Source organism: Aulostomus chinensis, chromosome 14 (genome assembly GCF_037954235.1).
Source record: "Aulostomus chinensis isolate RoL2024-O1b breed Wild chromosome 14, RoL_Achi_v1.0, whole genome shotgun sequence".
Lineage (NCBI taxonomy): Eukaryota > Metazoa > Chordata > Actinopteri > Syngnathiformes > Aulostomidae > Aulostomus > Aulostomus chinensis.
In genome coordinates this window covers 1000002-1023234 of record NC_141333.1, presented here as the reverse complement: position 1 = coordinate 1023234, position 23233 = coordinate 1000002, and the positions used below count along the sequence as shown (strand labels likewise).

Here is a 23233-nt window from a genome sequence, read left to right as displayed (position 1 = left end):
ACCGTCAGAAGTTTAAATGATAAAGTTTGACTCTGGATCTACTGATCACTTTTATAACAAGCAGGTTCCATTCCTGTAACCCTCCTCTCTCCTCCACCACAGTACAACCATGTTCCCAACGCAGCATTTCAAGATGAGGAAGACAACAGTCGGTAGAGACATTCTGCAACTTGCTTTTTGAGACTCAGGAGCAAACAAAATGGCTGTAGATGGAGATGTTTTGCAGAGTTTAACAATGGAGCCTCTCGCAAACACACACACACACACATACAGATGCACACACACAGACACATACACACAGACACACAAACTCACACAGACACAAACAGACACACACACAGACACACAGACACAAACGCACTCACACAGACACATACACAAACACAGAAACAGACAGACACACACACACACACACACACACACACACACACACACACACACACACACACACACACACACACACACACACACACACACAAACCTCCCAGTTGTCCCAGTGGTCACTGGTCTCTATTGATAAACCCAGAGCTCCCACAATCCCTCTTCTTGGCTCCAATGCAAGCAAGAACTATCATCCTCCCATGAGAGTGTGTGTTTGTGTGTGTGTGTGTGTGTGTGTGTGTGTGTGTGTGTGTGTGTGTGTGTGTGTGTGTGTGTGTTGGACTGATCAGGCAGCACTGCTCTGCTGCATTAAGAGGATTGTCAGCAGTGAAGATGAGGAGGTTTTGGCAGCTGCAAGACCAACAATCACACACACACTCACTCACACACAAATTGTGTGTGATTTCAGTTTACTTTTTTGTTCTTAATTCACGAGCTATACTGTAGTTACACTCAGATGCCCTCTAGTGGTTGTTTGATGAAGCAAAAGGGAAAATCAAATGTTTTTATTACAGCCAGGAAGTCGGAGTCAGAATTGTGGAAGAGAGGTGACATCACGTCCTGTGTCAAACTGGAACCGTCTACGTTCCGTCTACGCCGCTCAAATGCTAACATTAGCAGATGCCAGTGAACCAACACAAACTGCAGCGTTGACAACCTTGAACCACTTGTGAGGCGTGGAGAACGGTTCAACTGTAACAGGATTCTGTTGCTTCAGTTGAAAGGCTTTTATTGTGAAACATCTGCATGGATATGTTGTCAGTACATGCAGCTAAGCCGGCGTGATGGCCCTGGACGCGTGGGGCGTGACCCCCTTCGGGACATGTCCTACCCAGAATGATGGTGGGGGCTCTGTTGTTGACAGGCAGCACAGTGATGTTGAGGTCATAAACAGGAAGTGTGCCATGGAGTGGGACAGGTGGGGGAAGGGCGTGTCCGTGGCAACAGGTATCCGTCTGTCCAGCATCACTGTCAGAGATGATGAGGGTGACGGTGTCAAACACAGACTCCGGTCCGATCTCTCCTCCTGAACCAAACACCAACACAGAACACCTGGAGCTATGAATGAAGAACAAAAAAACACACTATATTGCCACACGCCGTGGCTATCCCATGATGCTCCACCTGTGTGGACATAATAGACGTGTCCTTGCAGCAGGTCCTGCTGGGAGAACTTGTCCACTGGCATGCCGGCCCTCTGTAACTCCCCTCTGCCTGGGCGGCGAGCTAACATGTAGGTCAGCTGGGAGTCCTCGCTGTCCCGGTCGGTGGCTGACAGGTAGTCTGCTGTCACCTGGACCTGCCCCCCCTCCTCACATTTCAGCTCCCCACGTAAAGCCCCTCCCAGCTGGGGTGGCTCGTCATTCATCGGCAGCACCTGAGGTGTTTGGACAGAATCGACCCCCTCACATGTGGATTCAGATCTGTGACGAGCTCACCGGTGGATCATTGACTATCAGACCACACGTGACTCTGAATACACACCTGCACAGGTAGAATGACATCAGCTACATTCACGGCATCTGTCACCTTCAGCCCAACCTCATCCTCCGTGGTCTCCGAGTCATCATGGATGTACCTGCAACTCAAAGGGTCAGATAACATCTCAGAAGGCTACTTCCTGTCTGTCCAGCCACCTTCTCACACCCTCCCGTAAGAGGGTGGGTCCAATGTCTGGCACGTTCCTGACACACCTGAGTCGGAGTCCTCGTAGGTCGTTCAAAGTGAACGCATCTCCCTGCAGCAGCTTACGCCCCTGCAGCTCCAGACAGCCGTGGTGAGGCACCCTTTTAAGCTCCACCCTCAGCACTTCCTCCTTGGTGTCCCGGTCCCGAACCAGGAGGTGCTCCTCTGTCAGGAAGGCCCCTCCCCCTTCCTCCACCTGCAGCAAGTTGGTGAAAGCCTGACGAACACAAAGAGGAAGTGGATGTTGAGTCTCCAATAACCTGTAAACATCAAACTAGGACAAGCTCTTGTCGACCCCTGACCTCTGGTGCCTGGTCATCCACAGGCGTGACGGTGATGTTGAAGAGCAGGCCAGACACGGTGCCCCCATGATGGTCGCTAACGGAGAAGATGAACTGGACGAACAGCGGCTCTGGGCCGATGTCCTCCACTGGAGGCATGAACGCCACTTTCCGGTGGTTGACGGCGTGCTGGGACGTGACAGGACACGAGGACGTGTCGCTTTACTCAGGCTCACAACTCGAGTGCGGATGACAACATTTTTGATGAATTTCTGAAATTTGACCTCATCCAAATAGGATCCTCATTATTTTCAAATGAATTAAATGTTGGAACTAAACTTCCTGTCCAGGCATCAAATGTTTTCAAGTCTATCAGTGTTATATTTGTCAAGACTGAGACGTTCAGTGACATTTTCTTCGACGTTGGGAAACTGGATTGAACTTTGCCACTTTTCAGAGTAAACAGGAGTCGTTTAACTGACATATTATTCAAAATGATTATGATAACCATAATTACATGAATACAGACAGAAACTACACCTAATAGTAAGTAAACTCTTGAATTTTAAACCAAACCACCTTTTGGAACTATTTGTAAAATGTTTATTTCCATCACTCACTTAAACCAAATAAGTTAGAGAGCTGGGGTCCAGGTTCCATTGTCCTGGTCCCACAATGAGCTGAAGGAGCTTTTCATCAACCATGGAGTTCTTAACTCAAAAGCCCTTTCAGAAGGGGAGTAAGTGAATGGGAGCAAGAGGACGCTTGTAATCAGGGAGGTGTGTGTCTGCACCTGCGTGAACGATTTCAACACTGCCACCATGGGGTCCCGCTTCATGGCGCCGCTGCTGTCCGTGTAGAAGAGACGTCCTGCATCCATCAAACTGAAAGTTAAAGAGGCAAACAGGAGGTTCAGTTTCCTTACTGAACAAATCGGAGAGAATCAGCGAGGCAAAGATTTGAAGTGTCAGCTGGAGTGTTTTAAGGCTTTGTTTTCCTCCTTCCAGCTGGTATGCTAAGCTAGGCTAAATCAGTCTTCAATGGTATTAAATGATCAGAGACATGGGGACAAACGAGGAGGTGACCAAGGAGTTCTGGAGAGTTTCATGTGAGGTCAAAGGTAACCAAGGGAAGCTGCTGTGAAGTTAGGAGCCCAAGATGGTGGTCTCAGTTTGGTCTCCACCGTTAGCTATTGAAGCCTGGGATGTAAAAAAAACATGGCGGTGGCCTGTAAACATAACCACGTACTCGTGTAGGTCTGATTGAAGGCATTTCACAGCCAATCACAACCATTTTTAAGTTTATCTTACAACTTCTTATTTTTATTTCACCTCTTTTATCTGGGGTGGATACAAATGTTGATGATTGGTCAACGAAAAGCACAACTTGACCAATCAGGTTCAAAGCTCCCTCGAACAGCGAAGGCAGACTGAGTTGTGGAGCGCAGTGAATCAGATTTGATATCAAACCAGCTCATGGTCTGTAACGCCTCTGAGAAGGAGATCTTACCCAGGGTGCAGGGGGCTAAAGCAGTGGCGGGTGATGACGTAGGTCAGGTCTGTGTCTGGATGCTCTCTGTCGGTGAAGTGCAGGTGAGTCTGAGTGATGTAAACCACCTCGGTCTCCTTTACCGTCAGCCAGCGGCTGCTTCCAAAAACTTCCACTGGCAGCTGGTCCTTCACTGGGAAAACATGGACCACCACCGTCTGGACACAAAGGACGTCATGGTATCACTTCCTGTCTCGCCCTTATCCATTCGACTCTTGTTTTAGACAAAATTCAATTCTGATGTCTGTTTTGAGATCTGGAACTAGGTTCTTAGTTCTATGCCACATTCCAGTTTCACCTGTTACATCTCTTTGACTCACATAGGTTTGCGAAAGGTTTGGGGGCTGGTGGCTGTCAGACAGCGTGAGGTCAAAGGAGTCCTCAAACCGTTCCTCTCCCGAGTGCTGGTAGTAGATCTGACCCTGGATCAGGTCTCGCTGCAGGAAGCTGTCCACAGGAAGTCCTGGTGGTGACAGCAGGGAGAGAGAGAGAGAGAGAGAGAGAGAGATCACAAATCTGCCACAATCCGATTCCATTAAGGTGGCTCAACAACATCTGTAACGTTTATATCAGGTTACAAAAAAGCAATTAAAATATGACTTGAACTTGTTCCTTAAAAAACAACAACATAGCTCAGGATCATTTGTTCATGCTGCCTAGCGTGAAGGTCGTGTGACCACCCCCACCCTCACCTGTGTCATGGATGGAAGCTTTCCTGACCAGCTGTCCCGCCCGGGGGGGAGAGGTTATCTGGTAGAGGATGTAGTCGTCACTTGAGTCAAGGTCTGAGGCTGACAGTGAGTACTCCTCCAGCCGCACGGCGCCGCCCTCCTGGACTTCCACTGCCACGTTGTTGATGAGGAAGGGAGGGGAGTCATCTTTGGGCAGGACGTTGATGGGGAACTTGTGACGGATGCTGTGACGACCGTCGCTGATGCGGAAGACGATGTGGTCGCAGGTGGTGTCGCTGTCGGAGTGATGGTAGATGACCACGCCCTCCCTCAGGTCCCGCACACGGAACATAAACGCCTTCCCGCCTGGAAGAAACCAGGATTATGTTTGTGAGAGGAACCAATTCGCTGTGTTGTTCAGACGGAGGATTCTTCTACACGCTTATATGACCAACCAGGTCCATCAGTCACATGACAACACAACATCCATTTCAATATCTAGGTGTCTGAAGATCAAAGCCTCAAACATCAAAGACTCAAGGGTAAATCTGAGAGAACAGGTGCTCAGATATGATTCCATCCAAGTATTAATACATTAAAATATTATTTAGAACTTTTATGTTCTGGAACCAAGGCTGAGCTGTTGAAAATCAAGAAATCTGATCCAAACAACAACAGTCAGGACCCGTCCCCCCATCTGAAGGCAGAGGGAGGCTACCCTCTTGTCCACCAAGTTAAACTCCAGCGTACAGGCACTGAGCCAAGGGGCAACAAGTATTGCCACCCCCGCCCATCGCCTCTCACTGCTGGCAATGCCAGAGAGGAAGAGAGTCCAACCTCTCGAGAGGACTGGATCCAGAGCCCTTGCCATGCATTGAGGTGAGACTGACTACATCTGGCATCCTCAACCTCACCTACCAGCTCAGGCTTCTTCCCCACTAGAGAGGGGACATTCCATGTGCCCAGAGCCAGCCTCTGAAGCCGAGGATCGGACCGCCAAGGTCTTCACTCTTGGCTGCCATCCATCTCACACTGCACAGACACCTCTGGCCGAGCCCATTGGAGGGGGGACCCACATTTTCTCTTTGGGCTGTGCCCGGCTGGACCCCGTGAGTGCAGGCCCAGCATTGAGTCCCACCCCCAGGCCTGGTTCCAGAGGAGGCCCCGCTGACCTACGTCCAGATGAGGGAAAACTTGGTCCAAAGTTGTTTTTCTTTTTGGTGTCTTTTGAACTACGCTTTGTCTGGTCCCTTACCAAAGACCTGTTTGTCTAGGGTGACCCAACCAGAGGCATAAAAGCCCCTGACAACTTAGCTCTTAGGATAAATGGGACACGCAAACTCCTCCAGCGTGATAAGGTGGTAGCTCAAGGAGATAGCGGCCAAATAGCCCCTTTTGGATTCCCAAGAGGGGGTACTGGAGGGCGCTCCCTCTGGGGGATTCCTTGTTCTGCTGGGGGACTTCAACGCTCATGTTGGCAACAACAGAAGGACCCGGAGAGGCGTGATCGGGAGGAATGCCCCCCCCCCCCCCCATCTGCTTTGTTAATGGACTTTTGTGGTTAGGGTTCATAACAAACACCATGTTCAGGCATAAGGGTGTCCACGTGTGTGGTCAGGGTGCCTCTCAGACGCCTCCCTGGGGAGGTGTTTAGTGCACGTCCAAATGGTAGGAGGCCTCGGGGACATGTTAGAGAGTCCATGTCTCTCACCTGGCCTGGGAACGTCTTGGGATCCCCGTGAGGCGCTGGACAAAGTAGGAGAGGGAGAGAGAAGTCTGGGTCTCTCTGCTTAGGCTGCTGCCAGACCCTGGTTAAGCAGAAGAAGATGGATGGATGGATGGATGGATGGAAATCTGATCCAGCTTCAGATGAATGTCAATTTTTAAATCATGATAAATATCTTGTTGTAGGTTTTTCTCTTCAAGGGAAATTCCTACACAAACTTTCATGAGAAAAAAAGGGTCTAAGTTTCATTCTAATTGATTTATTAATATATTGATTTTTGAGAGACGATTTCCATGAGGTCATGACATACTTAGCATATTTAATTTTTTTTTACATATTTATCTGAACTTTAGAGGAAAAAGCCATGAAATTAAATAAAAAAAACCTCAGACAACTTTAAAACAAAAAGTACTGGTAAAGGTTTAGAAAAAACTATATTTGTATCTCTTTACTGAATTGTCATGCTGGTTTTGACCATTTATGTTTCAGAGGGTTTAATATAACTTTAACGTGAATTCAGTGACATTTGTGAAATTGTTCTACAGAAATCACGAGATTGCGATTTAAGTTTCGGTTTTCAAATTGAAGAAAGTTTTATTGAGTATTTGATCATATAAATTCTAGGGGCAGCGTGGCTTAGAGGTGGCGTGGACATCTGGCAACCGAAGGGTCACTGGTTCCATCCCCACTTCCCCTGGTGACCGTGTCCAAGTATCCTTGAGCAAGACACTGAACCCCTAATTGCTCCTGATGGCCCTGTGATGGACTGGTGACCCGTCCAGGGTGAACCCCGCCTCTCAGCCAATGTCAGCTTGGATAGGCTCCACCCCTGCAACCCTTAACAGGTAAGAGTTAGAAAGTGGATGGAAGGATGATGGATGGATGATGATGTAAATTCTGTGCTCTGATTGTTGTCAGATGACATAATGTTGCTCTAAAGTTCAGTTGTTTCTACTTGGGTTGACACCAGCTGATGTCATACAGAAGTGACCCGTCCTCTACTTCCTGTCACTTGGCTCTAATCATTTTGCTCTCATTTGTTGACTCGGCGGTGTGAAGAGTTGGACTCAACATGAAAACTTCTCTGTCCTACATTAGTGAGATGTAGGCCGGGTCCATCTGCCAGCTCTCTGCTGCTGGCTGGCCTTCCTCACACTCTACATCATGCTAACGCTAACAGCACAGCGTCACATGACTGGCAGCCTACTGGCGGACATGTGTTGTTGTCAGTGGACGCAGCCAACGCTTCGCACTTTGATTCAATTACCATCTCTAACACATGCATGTTTTTTTACTCCCATTGTCACTTGGAAATAACAAGTTTCTCTTCACGCCTGGAGGCACGGCGAGGCGCTGGCTGGGCTCGGTGCTGTGAACACTAGTGGGGTAAAACATGGCGTCCTTCCCGGTGGCCGCGTGGTTGCCAGGATGGGGGCTTCCTGTCTCCCTGCACATGCCAGAGAGACAGAAGGGCAAGGTCAGCAGACAGATTGAGAGACGAACGGTCGCACACCCGAACCTCATTAGCAAGTGTACCGAGGGGAACCCAGCTACTGGTCCAAGAGATGGAAACAACTTGGTAATTGGGCCCAAAGGTGGCGTTGGGCAACAGGCCCATAAAGGAACACTGGGGATGGGAGGTGTGTGTGAAAGAGAGAGGGGGTGTGTCCAGCAGGACAGGCAGCCATCCATTTGGCTGAAGGCGTTGGACCGTCCCCACGCAGCAGCATCAAGGGTCAGCAGCATCCTCTGAGATGCAGCTCCACTGCAGCAGCCTCTCAATGGATCCTGCAGGACGCAGGAAGCTCCGCCTTCCTCACAAGAGTGACAGTGCTGCCCGTGGGACGCAAGTTTCCTTTCTATTTTTCTAACAGGCAGATATATGAGGAGAGCAGCAGCGACTTCCTTACTTTTCTCTGCAGCCTGAAAACATCCAGAAGCTCGGCTGATTCGTTTTATCTCTCCATCACGTCAAGTAAAGTGTGAAATTATTCAAATATTGGATTATCTTTGTCACAAAATGTAATTTATTGGTGTTATTTTTGTTGCCAAAACCTAACCAGCACCAACAACAATATTCTGTATGAAATGAAAACTTCTGGTTCTCCTGCTGCCAGGTGACAGACTCAGCTGAGACGAGCCGGCATGTGACAGAGATTCACTGGCCACTAATGTGACCCGCAGGCCTCGCTCAAGGTTACAAAGCTGTCAGTATTTCAACACTACTGAGGACACTGATGGGCATTTAGTGTTAATAGGATATTTCTCTCAGCCATCATGGCAGAATAAAACACAGTTTAAGTTTAAATATTTTCATACCATATCAACTCATGATCGTGTTGTTTTTAGCTTCGGTCAACACTCTGGTCAAACATGTACATTTCTGAGAAAATCCAGGAACATTTCTGATAGAAATATTTGCAGTCCTTTGGTGGTTAGTCTCAGTAACATTAATAAATTCAAGGTGTTGAGCTGGACCGAGACCAAAGGGATGGATGGAGGAACGGAAAGAAAGCTGCAGTCAAGACTAACCAGTCTGTGACAAACCATCAATATCGTCTGCTTGATTCATTGATTCCTAATTAAATCAGATTTTTCCCCGGTTGATTTTATTCATCTGGAAGGCAATTGAACGTGTGGAATATCGTTTTCGTCAGTCTGATCCAAGAGCAAATCCTCTAAGATACTTCGTCTCCGTCTGACCACCATTTCAATCTTGGACAGTTCCAGTAAGTCCCACTGATACGAGCTTCAGCGTTTCTACTGATGTAACAGCACCCTCGCGCTCTCTCAGCAGCCTTGAAAGGTTAAATCCTGCCTGAAGCCCCAAGGGAAGGAGAACGCCCCACCCCCACTAGCTGGTAGCATGAAAACCTGTTTGGGGACAGTGCATCTGCTCCTTGTTCACTGCGCCATGAAATGACATAAGTCCCTCCAATCTGCTCGGTCCTGTTCCCCTTCAGAGACAAAGAGGCCGTCTCCCTATGCGCTGGGCTGGAAGGGACAGACGTGGATGGGGGGGGGGGGGGGGCCTCGGGGCTGCCACGGCTCCCAGCGAAGTGGCTGCAGTTCCATTTTACACCTGATTAGGAAACACATGCAGGGCCACTAGACATATGCTGGGGCAGCCACACCACCGTCCCTGATGGACGAGCAACACATGGAGCAAAAAGGGCGGAAAACTCCAGACTGGGAATTCCTAGGCCAGCATTTTGGAATACCAGCACAGGACGGCGGGACAGCAGCGTCTCGCTGTCCCCAAACGTCACGACTGGGGTCTAAGAGCAAAGACGTCATCTGTCTGCTGACCGTAACTTTGTCCTGGCAGTTCAATGGTCTCCGATAAACCTGCAGGATCTGAGGGGAAATGTTCCCCTTGAGACCCTCATGAGGAATTTTCACTGAAATGCTGCATTTAACATTTGAGTCATTTTCAAAAAATACTATTTTTCAATTTTGATAATCCACCATTTTTTTTTTGTTGGTAATTTACAGGAAGATAAATGTGATAAAAGTGAATATTTTACTTTTGTCCTCTGTGACGGTAAACTGAGTGTCCTGGCTTGTGGACCCAGGGCCACGATGGGTCCAAATACTAAGTCCTCTTCTTCTGAGTGGAAACTCAGGCTTGGATGATCCAGTGCCATTTATGTTGGTCCTCAGGGAACGGCTTTGGCCATGAAGCTGCATTACTCTCAGCTCACCCTCCACTGATCTGCCCTGCTGGTCTTTGTCCCGTTTTGTCTCAGGGACCCTGGTCTGATCTCCCACCAGCATCCTGAGCCCCACCAGGACAGTTTTGATGTTGTTGAAGGAACAAACAGCTAATTAAGTTAAATAAGCAAGTAAGCAGTTCCTAGTTGTTTTTAAATATTTTTCTAATATCGGGATCTTTTTCTCAGAAATTTTTGCAATTTTTTAAATGATTTCTTACAAAATGACTCAGTTATTTTCCAACATTTTTGACAAAAGTTAAGTAAATTTCCAGGGAAAAGGTAAAAAAAAAACCAAAATATTTGTTAAATTTTAAAATAATTATTAGTCACTAAAACTGTTGAGCGTGGCTGGCTCCTCCTACATTTGGGAGACTCCTGTTAGTCAGTACTTGAAAATTAAAATACACTTTTTTGGGTTAAGAATTGTTTTGATCACAGTGGCAAGTTAATTGTTGTATTTATACTCAAGTCTCTTAAGAGTTTTAAGCGTTCACATGTTAATTGAATGACAGTAAATGTTAGCGGAACGTTAATAAAAATGTTAATAACATGAATGTTGAAGAGGAAATGGTTTCTCTGAGCGTTTATATCAGGTTCATGGTGGTCAGACTTGTTCTTGTTCCTCATAGCAACGCTGCTCCTGATCCTCTAAACTGGGCCGTCACACACTGAACAGCCTCATCCCGCCTCAAGCCTCTCACCTCTCACACTCAGGTGTCCATGAAGAGGTCCGTCAACAGCCACCAGGAAGACATTGTCCATGTTGTCGTTGTCAACAATCTGCAGCTCCTCCCATGTGATTGGTCGGGACTGACCTTCCAGCAGATCCAGACCTGGGATCCCAGATACAAGAAGACTGAGAATGAAACCTTGGAGATTTGACTGGACTGAACTGGTTCAGGTTCTACACATGTTACAGGTTGGTGGTGTAAGGGTGTGGTCAGGTCCAGTACCCATGTTCCAGGAAACTCTGGGTGCATTTGTCTCAGCAGCTCTGATGGAGATGTGGATCACGATGGGTGGGCTGGTCCTGTAGGAGGTGTCGATAGCCTGGAACTCCACCTCACGCGTGACACATCACCAGATAAAACATTTTTTTTATACAATGTTGATTTTAGTACACTATGCATGAACATAAATGTACATTTCGGGTATTGTCCTGTACCTGGTAGTTCCTGCGCTGTGGTCGGCTGCTGTTGGGCGGCTGGTAGGCCACCTTCATGTCATGGAGGTCCAGCCAGGTGAAGGAGCGAATGGGCTTGGTGTGGTCCTCCAGGTGGGTGATGTAGCCCTCAGTGGGCGGGATGGTCATGTTGAACACCAGCCTCTCCTGCTGGGTCTCATGGTCTGTGGCGTCCAGGGTGGCGGTGGTGAGTGGGGTGAGGATGAACTGGTCAACCTCCAAGATGAAGGAGGCCATGAAGGCAGCTTGGGGAGGCTGGTTGGGTACGGCACCGTGGATCAGCACCGGCACCCAGGCTGCCTCCGTCTGGGAGTAAAAACAAGATTAAACTGTCACACAAACTTGTTTCTCCTCTTCTTTTTTTGTAAATCTGCATCGAAGTCACTTTCACACATACGGCTGCGAAGTGCTGCAAAGAGGCGAGCAACGCTGCTGACTAGACAATCAGACGTGTTAAAAATGACAAGTCTTTCCAAGAAAGACGAGCCGTCTGAGTGCCAACAAGAAGAGAAGAAACAGTTGGAACATTTAGAGATTAGGAAGCCCAACGGAGCGTCCTGGTCACATCCTGCCTGTGTGTGAGGAGCGACCTCACCTGGAAACGTCCCACAGGCAAACACCTGGAGTTGATTAGCTTTGTCCAGTCGTTTCTAAGACTATCATCATCATCATCATCACCACCACCATCATCATCATCATCATTATAGCATACCAATCCTGACAGCTCCTAGAACGCCTCCACAAACACCAGCAGCTTTCAATAAACATCCACGAGGATCCTAAAAATACTCAATCTTTTGAAATCATCACTCTAAATGAACCCCATTTAAGAAAATAAAACAAGGAAAACGCCAAAGCGCCTTATTTAGCATGTTTGACAAAGTGAAAGAAAAATTCAACGGCACTGACCGGCTAAATTCTTAGGTAGAGACAAAAACTTTACAATGAAAAACTGAAAAGAGTGCAGAAGTCTGTCAAGCCCAAAAACCTCTGGACTGAAAATCAAAAGTGGGATGGACCCTGTGATCAGGGTCTGGGTCTTTCCTGGTCCAAGAAGCCTCGCTGGTAAACTTGAGACTCATCTATGACCTTTTGCATCATCCTACTACTGGATCAGCTGAGCCAGTCACATGACCTCCCCAGTGATAATCATGATACCTCCACCAGGGCCCTGGTAGCCTGCTCCCTCAGCTCCACCCTGAGGGGAATGTAGTCAATCTCTGGAGATGGTGGGCTGGTGTGCTGGTACTTCAGACCAGCGCTCAGGAAGTCCTCGCAGCTGCTTTTGAGGAACTGAACCTCCTTGGTGTCATGGCGACAGGGTTTGTTTCCCGGGCAGAGCGCCGCTGTCTCTCTGCCTGAAGAATGACAACAACGATTTATACACTTTGGGTAGTTTTAACAGCCACCATCGCTGAGTGCTGCTCAAGTGGGAGTGTTGGGTCTCCTCCATCTGAGTTGAAGGGTGAGGTTCTAGACCTGCTCTTTGTATGAAGTGCTTCTGTTGTGATTTGGTGCGATATAAATAAAGATTGATTGATTATAGTGGTTTCCTCTATTTATATTTACATTATTAATTGAAATTCTAATAATAATTAGATTTATTACACTTAAAAGATGTTGACCTAAACTATGATGTCATATTTCCTGACATGTGTTGCCAATCAGAGTCTATTAAAGGATGTCTTGTCCGTACTCTTCCTCTGGGTGCCGTCGTCCTCCGTCACCAGCTGTCCCAAGGACGGAGCGCTGACGTCGGCTTTCATCAGTCTGATGGTGCAGGTGAGGTTGTCTCTGGCGTGGATCTTCAGCACAGAGCTGTCAATGGCGTTGGACAAACCGTAGAACTGAGGAACCACCAGAGGAACGCTGCCAAGCTGCACTACGGCAGAACTCGAGTCCATCACCTGTACCGGCAGCAGCACCGTCTCCACCAGGGTGTCTGAAGACCTGAACCTTCACACACAGAAGAAGTGTGTTAAAAACACACAACCTGTCACAGTCGCCAAGACAAGCAACGGCAGCTCTGAAGTGCTTCTTCTCAGAATGGAGACTGATCATCGCCGTCTGACCTCCAGAGCATCAGGTTGGCGATGGCGTGGAGAAATTAGGACTCACCAAGTACTTCTTTATGTATTTATGATATACCATGACTTGTACCAACTGACCCCACCTTCTAGAGCGGAGGCGGGGTCAGAGCTGACCTGTAGACTCTCAGCATCACCGCGTCCTTGTCCAGCAATGGACTGCCATTGTGCACATACTTGATTTCGTCCTCCAGGAAGCTGCAGTCAAACACCTGCAACAGCCGGACAAACACTGAACTGCTGCTGAAACAGACCACAGACCAGGAGAAGGAGATGCAGGAGGCGTGTCCTCACCTGTGGCGTCAGCCGGCCCACTCTCTGTGTGACCGGCTCATTCATCACCACCTCCACCTTACAGGCGGCGTTGGGATCCACGCTTATCCTCAGCTCCTTCTCCGTGATAAACACCGAGCGACCTCTGGTGACCTCCACGTAGTTCACATCCACCAATTTCCCGCTGCTGATGGCCGTGACTACCAGCAAACAGAACATGCTGACAGTGGCCATGTTAGATCAGTGAAGGTATCTGGAGCCACAAGTTCAAGGTGGAAACTCTTTCCAAAGTTGCAGGTCTGGTTCTTTTCACTCGACCCACATGGTACCTTCTCGGGCTTCAACCTGCTGAAGAGACCAGACGCTGGTTAGATCCTGTCGCTCAGGAACACCTGAACCAACAGCAGCCGCCAGGTCTGATGATGTCACTGACAAGATCATCTCAGGTAATGTTCCTGGACAGCAAACACAAAAGGTTTTACCTACAACAAATTTAAGAACCTTGATCACATTTTTGACTGTTTTTATTTTCAGAATTTTTTTTACACATTTTTTCAGTCTTTAAGAAGAACATTTTTGGAACAATTTAAAAACTTCCCACCAGGACAAAATTCTCCTGATTAGAGAGAAACTTCTTCTCCTGCTGCCATCAGCTGACAACATGGCACCTAGAACCCAGAACCTTAGAGGCAGCTGGAGGACCAGACACACACTTGGATAGTTTTTCTCCCATCAGCCTTCATGAGCTCAGTTCAATAATGTCCTCCTCTAAACCTCCACCTGTCTCCTAGACCCCATCCCAACTAAGCTGCTCCAAGACTCTCTCCCCTCGTTAGCCCCTCCCTCTTAGATATGATCAATGTGGCACTGGTATCTGGTTCCGTCCCTCAGTCCTTTAAAGTAGCAGTAATTAGACCCTCCTCAAAAAACAAGCCTGGATCCAGAAGTTCTACCAACTACAGACCAACATCACATCTTCCTTTTCTCTCCAAGGTTCTGGAGAAAGCAGTTGCTAAACAGCTCTGTGACTTCTCCACAGCAACAGCTGATTGGAGGATTCAGTCAGGTTCCAGGTTCATCCTAGCACAGAAACAGAACTAGTCAAAGGTACCAGTGACCTCCTACTGGTACCAGATGAGGGACTGGTCTCTGTGCTGGTCTGATCAGATCTCAGTGCAGCTTTGATACCATTGACCACCATATCCTTCTACAGAGACTGGAACCTGTCACTGGTATTAAAGGAACCACACTAAACTGGTTCAGGTCATATTTACTAGGTCATCTCAGTTGGTAGTAGTACTAATACTACTACTAGTACTAATGATGGTTCCTCTGAGACCACTACAGTCAGTTATGGTGTTCCACAAGGCTCTGTGCTTGGACCAGTCCTCTTCACCCTGTACCTGCTTCCTCTAGGTCACATGATCAGGAAACACTCCATTAATGTTCACTGCTATGCAGACGACACTCAGCTGAACTCATCAATGATCCACATGGAACAAACCAGCTGACTGAACTGGAGGCCTGTCTGAAGGACAGGAAACATGGAGGACCATCATTTCCTTTATTAAACTCTGATAAACTGAAGTTCTTGTGCTGGGCCCAAACACCTGAGGACCACCTGATCTGATGAGACAGGTCCCCTGGATGGTACCACCCTGGCCCCCAGCACCACCGTAGGAACCTAGCAGTTCTCTTAGACCAGGACCCTTTAACTCCCACATTCAACAAATCTCCAGGACGCCTTCTTCCATCTACGTAACATCGCTAAGATCAGACACATCCTGGCTCAAGAACATGCAGAAAAACTAGTCCCTGCTTTTGTCACTTCCAGGCTGGATTACTGCACCTCCCTCCTACCAGGCTGGACTAACAAGTCCCTAAAGACTCTCCAGCTGGTCCAGAATGCTGCTGCCGCGTGTTGACTAGAACTGGTAGCAGAGACCAGGTCTCTCCTGGACTGCTTCTCTGCATGGCTCCCTGTCAGATTCAGAACAGAATTTAAAATTCTTCTTCTACCATCAAAGTCCTCAACAGTCAGGCTCCTTCATCCCTGACAGAGCTCCTAGTCCCCTATGATCCAGCTAGAACCCTTCACTCCCAGGATGCAGGGTTCCTGCTGGTTCCTAGAGTTCTAACAGTAGAATGGGAGCCAGAGCCTTCAGCTATCAGGCTCCCCTCCTGTGGAACCGTCTCCCAGTTTCAGTCCAGGACCCAGACCCCCTCTCTAGGTTTAAGAGCAGACTTAAGACCTCCTTGTTGATCAGGCTTATAGTCAGGACTGCTTAGGCTGGCCCTTAGATCTGCTGCTATAGGCTCAGACTGCTGGGATCTCCCATGATGCACTGGGCTTCTCTCTCCTCCTCCTGTCCTCAGACGTGTTACTAACTCCTCTTCTTCTCCCCTCATCCCAGATCCTGGTGCTGCTGGAGGAGGCTCCAGACCTGAAGAGGCTCCAGCTGCCACCCGTAGCTCCACCTGCTCACGTCCCCGTCTGTCCATCAGTCTCTCCTCCTTTCTCTCTGTCCCTCTCTTTCCGTCTGTCCATCAGTCTCTCCTCCTTTCTCTCTCTCTTCATCTCTGTCCCTCTCTTTCCTTCTGTCTCTCTGTCTTCCTCCATTCTCTGTCTTTGTCTCTGTCCTGCTCTCCTGCTCTCTCTCCGTCCCCACTGATCCTGGATCTGCTCCACCTTCCTGCTGGTAAAGGAAGGTTCTGGTGGCTGCTGTTGCAGGATGTGCTGCTGATGGAGAATTGTTGGGTGGAGGTTCATTGAAGGAGGGAGGTGCTGGACCTGCTCTACTTGGACAGAGTCAGGACAGAACTTAGGTTGGGGTTTGGCGCTATAGAAATAAAATTGACTTGACTTGACTTAAAACTAATAAACCTACAAATTCAAAGACTACAAAGCCGATGATGCAGTTAGTTTGACCTGTGACCTTTTACACCATATTCATCAAACCATATCAAACAAACTTAAAACAATAAGAAGTTTTCCCTGAAAACCAGTTCCCCTCTCCAACTGCACTGTTAAACCCTCCTAACTCTTCAACCTCCCAGCATGCAGCTGATCAGCTGGAAAATGCTTTCACCCTCCATTTCACTTCAAACCGAAGCGCACTGCAGGAAACAAGGGGTTGATCTATGTGACCCCACTGAGGTGATGGGGGGTGGGGTTCAGGATCAAAGCAGAGCCAATGTGTCACTTCCCATCCAGTGAGACGACCGTCACTTCATTAGTTTGAGCTTCAGTGGTGAGAGTTCAGTGGTTGATGATGTCACAGTTGCGTCCTGTTTGTCTCTGCGTGACAACACAAACACACATTTTGGTTTCAAATGTCCAAGAAAGTCTGATGGTGTTTCTCCCAGGTACCTGCTGCAGGGGTATCTGTGCCTGTGACTTCAGGCTCACCGCAGCTAACATGCGTGGTAACTCACCATTCTAGCGAAGCATCTGAGGCATTTAAACCTGAGATGTCAGTGTGTGCGTTCCTGCGAGAGGAACAGCTAAGATAATTTATCACGCCTTGTCAGACTGGTCAGCAGCCGTGACCGGTCAGCACTCATGGGGTGACAAGTTGTAGACTTGAGATAAAAGGAAAAAAGATTAAAGGTTTAAATGCCTGCATTCGTGACTAAAATCATCGTGGCAGTGGTGCTCCAGAGGAGAATACTCGGGGACTCACATTGTCAAACTATTCTGCAGCCAAATCCAAATCACCCTGGCAACTTGTACTCATCACAAGACATTTGCCTCTTTGAAAAATGTTAGAATAACTCCCAAAAGGGAAAAAAAAGGTTTTTAAATGTAAGCATCCTCCTCAACCATCAGCTTTCAGCTCCTAGTTCATCTCATTTCAGCTTTGTGAGATGCAACTGAGGCGACGAGCACGTGCAGGACTACTGGAGACATATGGAACCGCACGGGTGCCCTTGAAAGCAGCATTGGGGGGAACCGTGTTCTATTTGGAAAACTTCTTAATTCAAGGAATGTCATGTCTATCTCCACCATTAACAAAATAAACCAACAGACCCAGTTTAAGATTCAAATCTGTGTCAACATTCATCACTTATAGCGTGCAGTAGTGCTACCAGCTAGCTTGGAGATTGTTGTGTCTTGAAGCAGGGGGGATGTTGTAAATGGCAGCACGCAAAAAGCAGATGTGCAAATCTAATATACTCACACAGTGCCGAGCTGATAACTGCAGCCTTGCTCACATCAACATGACCAGTGTTTTATTCTCCTCACAAAGCACTTCAATCTGATTTAAAAACAGATTTTGTAACTCTCACAAAAGTCTTCCTCTCTTTTTTTCTGCAGACACCAGCGAATGTTGGACTGGTCAGGATGAGACGGAGGCAGGACGTTTGCTAAGTGATCCAGCAGCTGCTCCGATGGCTGGAAGTTAGTCACCACTGCCGAAGGGGAAACAGAAGCGTGTTCTGCTGCTTCGAGGAGAACACAAATGTTTCAGAAGGAAACATGATCATCAAGCTGAGACCAGCAAAACCCACACAGACCTCCAACACCGACTCAGATACTCCCTTGACCCAGAAACTGGTTTCTATACCAAATCATTCACATTCCTTCATGTTCTCATGTTCTTTCCCTCATGTTCTCATGTTCTAATCTTTGAAACACACCACACTAGTGATGCCATGACAATGATGCATTCAAGTCCCACTGTAATAGTATTTTCATGCAAGACGAGAATCGACTTTTGACAGCTTGATCAATAGTATAGGGAAGTATCTTGTCTGTATGCTAGTTTATCAGCCTGTATGCTAGTTTATCAGCTTGTGTGCTAGTTTATCAGCCTGTATGCTAGTTTATCAGCCTGTATGCTAGTTTATCAGCTTGTGTGCTAGTTTATCAGCCTGTATGCTAGTTTATCAGCCTGTATGCTAGTTTATCAGCTTGTGTGCTAGTTTATCAGCCTGTATGCTAGTTTATCAGCTTGTGTGCTAGTTTATCAGCCAGTATGCTAGTTTATCAGCCTGTATGCTAGTTTATCAGCTTGTGTGCTTGTTTATCAGCCTGTATGCTAGTTTATCAGCCTGTATGCTAGCTTATCAGCTTGTGTGCCTGTTTATCAGCCTGTATGCTAGTTTTATCAGCCTGTATGCTAGTTTATCAGCTTGTGTGCTAATTTATCAGCCTGTATGCTAGTTTATCAGCCTGTATGCTAGTTTATCAGCTTGTGTGCTAGTTTATCAGCCTGTATGCTAGTTTATCAGCCTGTATGCTAGTTTATCAGCTTGTGTGCTTGTTTATCAGCCTGTATGCTACTTTATCAGCCTGTATGCTAGTTTATCAGCCAGTAAGCTAGTTTATCAGCCTGTGTGCTAGTTTATCAGCCTGTATGCTAGTTTATCAGCCTGTATGCTAGTTTATCAGCCAGTAAGCTAGTTTATCAGCCTGTATGCTAGTTTATCAGCCTGTATGCTAGTTTATCAGCTTGTGTGCTAGTTTATCAGCTTGTATGCTAGTTTATCAGCCTGTATGCTAGTTTATCAGCTTGTGTGCTTGTTTATCAGCCTGTATGCTAGTTTATCAGCCTGTAAGCTAGTTTATCAGCCTGTATGCTAGTTTATCAGCCTGTATGCTAGTTTATCAGACTGTAATTTAGTTTACCAGCCTGTATGCTAGTTTACCATTTGATATGATAGTGTATCAACCTGTAAACCAGTTTAACTTTTTGTATGCTAGTTTATCCACCTGATGCTAGTTTATCCACCTGTAAACTAGTTTACCATTGATATGATAGTTTATCAACCTGTAAACCAGTTTATCTTTTTGTATGCCAGTTTATCAGCCTGTGCACTATTTTATCAGCCTGTAAGCTAGTTTATCACCCTGGTTACTAGTTTATCTGCCTGTAAACTACTTTATCTTTTTTATGCTAGTTTATCAGCCTGTGAGCTAGTTTATCTGCCTGCAGACTAGTTTACCATTTGGTATGCTAGTTTATCTGCCTGCAGACTAGTTTACCATTTGGTATGCTAGTTTATCAGCCTGTGTACTATTTTATCAGCCTGTAAACTAGATTATCACCCTGGTTACTAGTTTATCTGTCTGTAAACTACTTTAACTTTTTTATGCTAGTTTATCAGCCTGTAAACTAGTTTATCTGCCTGTGAACTAGTTTATCTTTTTGTATGCTAGTTTAACTGCCTGATGCTAGTTTACCATTTGGTATGATAGTTTATCAGCCTGTAAACTAGTTCCTCTTTTTGTATGCTAGTTTATCTTAGCTAGTTTTTTATACCTTACCTGTCTGTGTGCAAGTTTATCTCTCTGAATGTTGGATCATCTGTACACTTGTTTATCAGTCTTTGCACTCTTTTATCCAACAGTGGCCATGTTCGTCAGTCTGTATGAGAGTTTATCAGTTCATTTTATGGACTAGTTAATATTTCTAGATGTTTTTTATTTTGGGGGGAATTTAATCTTTCCTGTCCATACCATGTCTATCTCACTTCCTTTCCATATATTCAATCTCCATCCATCCATCGTCATCTTCCACTTATTCCTTACTAGTAAGGGTCACGGGGGGGGGGGGGGGGGAGCCTATTTCAGTATCTACGGGCGAGAGGCGGGGTTCACCCTGGACAGGTCACCAGTCCATCACAGGGCCAACACATAGAGACAGACAACCATTGGCTCTCCCAGCCACGCCTACGGTCAATTTAGAGTCTGGATTAACCTGGTCCCTCTTGATGTCTTTGGACTGTGGAGGAAGCTGGAGTACCAGAGAGAACCCACGCAGACACGGGGAGATATTCAATCTCAATTTTTTTTAAATTTTACTTTTTTTTTAACATACCAGGAGTATCAGATTTGGGCTGCATGGTGGAGCAGTGGTCAGCACTGTGGCCTCACAGCAAGAAGGTTCCGGGTTCGAGTCCCGGCTCGGGCGCGGGATCTTTCTGTGTGAGTCTCCATGTTCTCCCTGTTCCTGCTGGGTTCTCTCTGGTACTCCAGCTTCCTCCACAGTCCAAAGACATCAAGAGGGACCAGGTTAATCCAGACTCTAAATTGACCGTAGGTGTGAATGTGAGTGTGAATGGTTGTTCATCTCTGTATGTTGGCCCTGCCATGGACTGGTGACCTGTCCAGTGTGAACCCCGCCTCTCGCCCGTAGATGCTGGGATAGGCTCCACCCCCCCGCGACCCTTACTAGTAAGGAATAAGCGGAAGATGACGATGGATGGAGAAACAGATTTGCAGCCGTCTCCACCTCACTCCACTCAACTGGCGCGAAGGAGCAATACTGCTATCTACAACAGTGTGAACCGTACTTGTACTGAATTGTCATGTATAATGAACCCGTTATCATGATTGTCTTCTGTCATTCACAGTTACTGGGATCCTTTAGTCATTTTTTCTCCTTAGTGAGTTTGTCTGTTTTGTCAGTCGGCTCAGGTCTGAAGCAGCTGAACACAACACAACACAGCAGAGAAAGTTTTCCACTAAACTCCTGCTGCATTAATCACATGCTCAGCCTGCAAACCTGGGGGGACACACTCCCATGAATGTGTGTAAACAAGTTTACAAGAATCAATGGGAGGAAACCCCCTCATTCTGTCAAGAGGCCTGTCGCAGGTTCGAGTGTGAAGTTGGTTGGCACCTACCTCGACTTGTTGCAGACTTCTGTGTTCGTCTCTGTCTTCTTCACCTTCTGCACAAACTCAGAGGAATGCTATCACACACTTCACACGACACACTCCCCAGCCCCCCCACAAGCTCCACAGCTCGCTGTCACTCCAAAATGCCTGGCATCAGAGTGAGAAAGAAAGAACAAAGAGCGAGAGCGTTTCCTTGACTGGTTGAGTCTGTCCCAAAGCCAAAACCATGGAGAGAGAGAGAGAGAGAGAGAGAGAGAGAGAGAGAGAGAGAGAGAGAGAGAGAGAGAGAGACAGGAAATGTGCTGCGAGGTTTCCAAGACTTTTATTTTTACACCCCCCCCCCCACACACACACACACACACACACACACCTCTATCTCTCAGTAACACAGGATAATGTGAATATCCACCGTCTGGTCTCTTTATTGGTGCAGTTTCCACATCAAAGTGCTGCAGAGCGGCGCAGCAGCCACCTGAGGCCGTTCTGACTGATTTACAACTTTTACAGAGTTGTGAGGACGTGCAGCTCCTCATTCAGTATTCCTGCTCTAAATCCCACTGAGATTCTACTCGATTATGAAGGTGCTCCTTCTGTGTAAAGCTTTAAACACAACTTTAAAGCATTTGACTTCAGACCACGACAAAATCTATATACCATAATGCTTGAAAGCATCACTGCTGCTCGTCTTTCAAAACTGACTAAGAATATGAAAAAGTAAAGTAAACTCTTCATGTCTCCAGTCGGTGTGTTAGTGGATCACCGATCCTCCGTCTGGATTAAGGAGACCTGGATTACACCAGACGACCTGGAGAGATTGTATATGGAGACATTTTTGGTCAGTTTAGCTGCTCAGCCTCTATCTCTTTTATTAGTACATATATATATATATGTGTGTGTGTGTGTGTGTGTGTGTGTGTGTGTGTGTGTATATACAGTATATATGTGTGTATATATGTGTGTGTATATATATGTATGTGTGTGTATGTGTATATATATGTGTGTGTGTGTGTATATATGTGTGTGTGTGTATATACAGTATATATGTGTGTGTATATATGTGTGTGTATGTGTATATATATGTGTGTGTGTGTATATACAGTGTATATATGTGTGTGTATATACAGTATATATGTGTGTGTATATACAGTATATATGTGTGTATATATGTGTGTGTATGTGTATATATATGTGTGTGTGTGTGTGTATATATGTGTATACACACACACACACATTAGCAGGAATAACCTTAAGTAGTAGTTTCAGAATAATTAAGTCCATTGAAGCATCACAGTGTAAACAGTCTCTGTGTCTTGGTTGCTGCAGGTGGAGCCAGTTTGAAATATTGTTACAAAAGTTTAGCTACTTTCCGACTTAACTGGTTAACTTTGACATCCATTGGCTGAGGGTCGGGGTTCACCCTGGACGGGTCACCAGTCCATCGCAGGGCCATCAGGAGCAATTAGGGGTTCAGTGTCTTGCTCAAGGACACTTGGACATGGTCACCAGGGGAAGTGGGGATGGAACCAGCGACCCTTCTTTGGTCGGAGGCCACTCTACCTCTGAGCAATGCCGACCCTTGCTTTGACGTTTATATAAAGTACACAATAGTAGCAGGTTAGTAGCCCAGGCCTCGGTCTCGCTAAGAGATGGCCACACAAAAACTCCAACATCCACCAGTCTGGTGTTTACTGGTGGATCTGATGTAGAACTGAACCTCCACCATCCACTGGTCTGGTGTTTACTGGTGGATCTGATGTAGAACTGAACCTCCACCATCCACTGGTCTGGTGTTTACTGGTGGATCTGATGTAGAACTGAACCTCCACCATCCACCAGTCTGGTGTTTACTGGTGGATCTGATGTAGAACTGAACCTCCACCATCCACCGGTCTGGTGTTTACTGGTGGATCTGATGTAGAACTGAACCTCCACCATCCATCAGTCTGGTGTTTACTGGTGGATCTGATGTAGACCTGAACCTCCACCATCCACCAGTCTGGTGTTTACTGGTATATCTGATGTAGAACTGAACCTCTAACATCCACCAGTCTGGTG

At 46.9% G+C, this 23233-nt stretch overlaps 1 protein-coding gene across 2 annotated transcripts in view; it reads right to left on the bottom strand.

Moving 5' to 3' along the window:
• Nucleotides 1-21384, bottom strand: part of frem1b (Fras1 related extracellular matrix 1b) — a 41409-nt gene extending 20025 nt beyond the window's left edge. The window contains exons 1-17 of one of the 2 annotated variants that reach the window (XM_086223508.1): nt 21185-21384; nt 13574-13900; nt 13397-13491; nt 12889-13148; nt 12351-12550; nt 11175-11498; nt 10963-11071; nt 10711-10842; nt 4589-4933; nt 4217-4359; nt 3858-4054; nt 3142-3232; nt 2370-2537; nt 2076-2284; nt 1867-1960; nt 1507-1759; nt 1214-1408 (exon numbers count right to left, since the gene is read on the bottom strand). In XM_086223508.1, the coding sequence (XP_086079634.1) occupies nt 1214-1408; nt 1507-1759; nt 1867-1960; nt 2076-2284; nt 2370-2537; nt 3142-3232; nt 3858-4054; nt 4217-4359; nt 4589-4933; nt 10711-10842; nt 10963-11071; nt 11175-11498; nt 12351-12550; nt 12889-13148; nt 13397-13491; nt 13574-13786 (3028 nt within the window). In that variant the 5' untranslated portion in view covers nt 13787-13900; nt 21185-21384. The remainder of the gene's footprint in view (nt 1-1213; nt 1409-1506; nt 1760-1866; nt 1961-2075; nt 2285-2369; nt 2538-3141; nt 3233-3857; nt 4055-4216; nt 4360-4588; nt 4934-10710; nt 10843-10962; nt 11072-11174; nt 11499-12350; nt 12551-12888; nt 13149-13396; nt 13492-13573; nt 13901-21184) is intronic. The other variant, XM_086223509.1, reaches the window with a different exon arrangement.
• Between the last annotated feature and the right edge of the window lie 1849 nt (nt 21385-23233).